This window comes from Sinocyclocheilus rhinocerous, unplaced genomic scaffold (assembly GCF_001515625.1).
Source record: "Sinocyclocheilus rhinocerous isolate Xijiao unplaced genomic scaffold, SAMN03320098_v1.1 scaffold4214, whole genome shotgun sequence".
Lineage (NCBI taxonomy): Eukaryota > Metazoa > Chordata > Actinopteri > Cypriniformes > Cyprinidae > Sinocyclocheilus > Sinocyclocheilus rhinocerous.
The window spans coordinates 141,176-146,511 of record NW_015636077.1 but is presented as its reverse complement, the minus strand read 5'-3'; the positions used below and the strand labels follow the sequence as shown (position 1 = coordinate 146,511).

The 5,336-nt window shown below is 34.7% G+C and overlaps 1 protein-coding gene across 1 annotated transcript in view; it reads left to right on the top strand.

Annotated features, from left to right (window-relative positions):
* The first annotated feature begins 1,726 nt into the window (after nt 1-1,726).
* Nucleotides 1,727-5,336, top strand: part of LOC107747669 (TBC1 domain family member 15-like) — an 11,011-nt gene continuing 7,401 nt past the window's right edge. The window contains exon 1 of the mRNA XM_016562265.1: nt 1,727-2,121. Within this exon, the coding sequence (XP_016417751.1) occupies nt 1,896-2,121 (226 nt within the window). The 5' untranslated portion in view covers nt 1,727-1,895. The remainder of the gene's footprint in view (nt 2,122-5,336) is intronic.

The following is a 5,336-nucleotide window of genomic DNA, read 5'->3' as shown; positions in this document are numbered from 1 at the left end:
TGCTGGCCAAATGGGTGCCCTAAGCAGAATTGTATTGTTGTGCCCCCTCCGTCAAATATTATGGAAGTAAAAAAAAAAACACCTACTATAGGGGTCAAAATAGAACTTTAATAAAATATAAAAGTAAATTAATTAATTAATTGTAATTAAATTATATTATTTACAAATTACAATTGTAGTTCTAGACAGTTACCTATGGCTATGATTTTATTAATACAGTTGTCTGATTGATTTTATAGTCTTAAGCATACAGAAATCACGCAAAAGAAAATTAAGCCGTTTTACACACACAGTTTCATTATCAATACTAACATGAGCTTGCATGATTGCTGAATCTTTGCTCGCCAAGATTAGATGACTTAAAATATCTTTTGGATGTTTCTTCATAAGCAGAATAAATTTGTGTTCTTTGTCACAGGAAAGGCTCATACTTAAAACTGGGTAAAGCAGTGACCAGGTGAAGTGTACAGCACACCCGGTGAAAACATCACCATGCACTGCCAGACTCATGGAGACATTCAGGAGGCCAAATGTTTAGTACACTGGTACATCACAACTGTTTTCAACATTGATAATAATAAGAATGTTTCTTGAGCAGCAAATCAGCATATTAGAATGATTTCTGAAGGATCATGTGGAAGATCTGAATCATTGTTTGGTCGTATTACTGCTCCCACACGGTGCTGTACCCGGGTTTTTAGACGACCAGCAATCGTTACATTCATTTCACAAGAAAATGTTTTCTGTTAAGTTGTACCAGTGATGACAGAAATTATTGTTTTCCAACATAAAATGCACTTGCGAACCACCGTCGTTTGAGGTTTGATATTAATACTGAAACCCGTGGTCCTACTTCATATGGCATAATCGCTGAAAGGAGTCGATTGTGGTTTAGTCACCAACAGATTTGTTAAACTTCAATTAGAAGCTATCAGTGTCTTTGAAAAAAAAAAACATTTGCTGACATACAGTAGGCGTTAACGGCATACAACATTAATATCAATGGAAATGGGCATAGAGAATATTCTTCATTTTTTTGATGTCTCATTTTTTTCATCAGTTGTGGGATGTTGAATATTATGTTCTATTATATTATACATATCATTATTGTTATACTTGTTATCAACCTCATCCAACACTGTGTGGGTACAAATTTACAATTTATAAGTTGTGGTTAAACAAAATGAAAGTGTGATACAAGTGTATTTAATTTAATGCATAATGGAATAGTTCACCCAAACATGAAAATTAGCTGAAGATTTACTCACCCTCTGGCCATCCAGAGTTTGTTTCTTCAATTTAGCATTACTACATCACTTGCTCTCCAATGGATCCTCTGCAGTGAATGGGTGCCGTCAGAATGAGAGTCCAAACTGCTCTACACAGTTCTAAACAAACATGTCGGTGGATTTTGATGTGAGAGGACAACAGGGGATGGACTTTGTCCCTGGAGGAAGCGTTACTATGAATTATGTACTTTTTTGGCCAGAAGTAAGGGTTTAAATTTAAAACAGCTTAATGATGAATTTGTTTTTATTACAAAATGCAGCTTAAACCTTTTCCTAAAGAGAGAAAGGGCAAAAGCGACTCACCACATGGGGGAGACATTGACCTTTATGGCCACAGCGGTTTCAGCTCCAGGGCCTTGAGATCTTGAGATAAAAAGAGAGAGAGAGAGAGAGAGAGACAGAGAGAGAGAGAGAGAGAGAGAGAGAGAGAGGTTTAAGTCATATGACAGGGAGGAGGGGAGTGCTCACTATCAAAACACTATCTCGTTCGTCTAAAATGAGCTTTCGAAAACACCGCCGAAGACTTTTACCTGACGCTTTTATCGCCTCGTGGCTTCACGACAACTTCAATGCCTGTGAGAAAGAGTCTTCAAAGGGTTTGACAAAATGATCGCATCTTGTGATGAACCACATGTAGAAGGGAAAGGTCAAAACCATCTGGACAGTAATGGACCCGTTGGGAAGTTGAAGGGAATGAAGTGCAGCATCCGTCGGTCCGTCGCACCTGTGATCTCACCTGAGTCTGCCTGCGCGAGCATGTCGCTGCCAGGCGTGATGGACGCAGAGGGGCGAGTGGACGAATCCAGGCTCAGGATGCATATTTTTCAAAACGGTAATACTTACAGAGCCGGTATCATGACATAATCAGGTTAAGCCATTAGAAATGAATCACTATTAAACATGACCACCAGCCTCCTGAGGTGACAGTAGAATTAGGTCTAATATAACGTAAATATAAAAGCAATTCTATATATAATTCTAAATACAAAAATCAATTTTCAGGCAAGACCGTAAAATGTATTGACTGGATGGATGGAGGTGATGGTGGGGGATGACATAATTTACTGCAATAATTTCAACACAAGATGTTACATCTCAAGATGTTACACCGGTTGTGGGTTAAGTTGTCACAACCGACACAGAGTTACAGATACACATCGCAAAATATATTGATTGGTTATATATAAAAAATATAAAATAATATTGGCACAACAAATGTTGTGTCAAAATTAATTCTATGGAATTTTTCACAATCAAAATGTGTAACCAGTTCTGCTACTGATTCTATTAGAATCACAAAGTATAAATTATTAAAAAATATAAATTATGTATAAAGTATAAAAGTATAAATTATGAAAAAAATTTTTTTTTAGTATATCCAGTAGAATGTTGTCGTGTCTGATAGGGTTGATTTCAAATTATGAAATTATGATTTTTTTTTTGTTGCCAAATTTTGTTAAATGGCTTAAATTGACATAAATTAAATATGTCTTAATGAAAATGTGAAAATGCAGAAGGGCTTGTGTGAGTGTTATGTTTAGGGGTAGAGAATAAAAAAATTATTATGATATAATACAATAACTAGGTCAAAATAAAAACAACAGATGTCCATGGAAATCCCTACTATTGTAAACAAACAAATTTGTGTATTTTCTGACACTGTTATCTATCTCTAGCAATCAATTTCAATAGCATTTTATTGTATTCAAAGGGAAGTAATTAACATATAAAACAGATGGATGACTGTCTGGAATCACTGGCTTACTCAAAGGTCCTCCTCTTGCCAAGTGATAGTCAAGTGATTTGTTTTCCTACAAACAGATGGCTTTTTAGTAATCCTGAGAGCTATAGAATCTGTGCTGTGTAGAACTATATGATTCATGCTAACAGGATTAGTCATACTTTAGATGTGACAGCAGACAGCACGGTTGCTAGCTGAATTCAATGCTCTTTTAGAGTCAAACAAGACTCTAGATACAGTAGGTCTAAAATGTACTAGCAGCTCACCCTCAGGCCACCCTGGATGTAGATGAGTTTGAGAAATTTAGCATTACATCACTTGCTAACTAATGGATCCTCTGCAGTGAATGGGTGCCGTCAGAATGAGAGTCCAAACAGCAGTGCTTGATCTTTGTATGTTTCTCTCCTGATTCAGACAAGATTACTTTTTTACTAGAGATTTCAGATAGAGGGCTTATATTTTAGCTGGAAGCAACGGTTTGAAGTTAAAAACATCTTAATGATGGATTTGTTTCTTAAAAACAGCTTTTCACTTCACGTGACGTTAATTGATGGACAGGAGTCGTGTGGATTACTTGTGGTTTATTGTGATGATCCTGACGGCACCCATTCACTGCTTTCACTAGATTCATTTATGAGCAAGTGATATAATGCTAAATTTCTCCAAGTCTGTTCTGATGAAGAAACAAACTTGTCTACATCTTGGATGGGTTGAGCGTGAGTAAATTAAAATTTTTGGGTGAACGGCTTTGTTTTTTAAAATGTTTATGAATATAATTTCAATGGTATAAGATTTGGCTATTTCAATTAATCTTGTTTTATCAGCTTATTTTAGCAACTTTGTTTATTTTTTTTTATTTTGAGTAAGCGATGTGATTTTTCTTGATGGCCTTGTAGTAATCTATTCAGTGGGTTTCTAAAGTAACTCAGATCTGCACCTATTAGCATTCATGAGATCCAGTCACATTTGAAGCTTAATATTCAGCAACACACCCTAATCTTACATTAAAATGTGTCACGAGAGTGTGATGCAAATGTGACCACATCAGTAATTTTTAAACACATACAACATGATTCAAAGTCGGACCAGCTTTCCAGCACAGACCTTCAGCAAACGTGCTTCAGTGGATCTTCTGCTGTGCGTGTGAAGGCCTCTCATTTATAAAAAACATTCCTCGTATTCGATGACATTAGAATTTGTACAAAGTGAACAAATTACATAATCAGCTCTGTAAGAAGAGAATAAAGCTGATATAGAAGGGGATTAGAGGTTGTTTTGTTCTGTGTGGACCCTCAAACTCTCTCTTGGCCGACTGTGTCAGCTCATTGTGAAATGCTGAATTGCTAATGCGATGCGAATGTTGAGGTTTGTCTTGTTCTCTGTGGTGTAACACATTCCTTTAAAGTGATGCAATTAAAAGTTGGTATCTTAAAAGTGATGACGCTCTGTTTGTTTGGTCAATACATTCGTTTAAACTGTATTCGTTTAATACTAATGTATTGGCTTTCCAATCAATTGTATTTAAGGACACTGACAATATCAGCTGACATTCCTTTGTAAGCAAGTTATCAGTTAGCAACTTTAAATGGAGATGCGACTGGGGGTGTTTTTAAAAAATTATAATAATAAAAACAATAGACTTACTTCCAGTGTTATTGTAGAAACATTAAGATACGATCGTAGTTTTTATTCAGTTTTTGTTTTTACATTTTCAATTGTCATTTTAATTTTAGTTAAGATTTTAGCAATTTTGTATTGGTTTTAGTATTTTGTGTAGTTTTGTATATATATATATATATATATATATATATATATATATAGGTTATTCTACTCACATTCCTGGGGGGTCATAAAACCAGTGATATCATGATTAGTTGTCATGGTGACCAGGGGGCCTGGTGTTCTGCAGAAATCCTGGCATCCAGTTTATTGAGTGAGGGGACTGTGACGATTTGTTAATCTAATGAATAATTGATTTGTTAAATCAAATAAAAATTAGTGTGTCAGATTGGTCGAGACGCTACATATATATATGTCTGTATAGTTTTTATTTCAGTTTTAGTTTTAATTGTTTTAGTAGGCCAATCGTTAAACTAAATAAAAATGAGAAATGTTGCCTTCTGTCAACTAGCTGGAATAAAAAAGTTTTTATATTTTATTTCAAGTAATAACATTTTTTTTTGTTTTAGTTAACTATAATAACCCTGCTTACTTCAATAGAAAAGGGGCATTTTCAATTTTATTTTATTATTCATATTTTTCTCTCTTTCTGTAATACATTATATATATATATATATATATTTTTT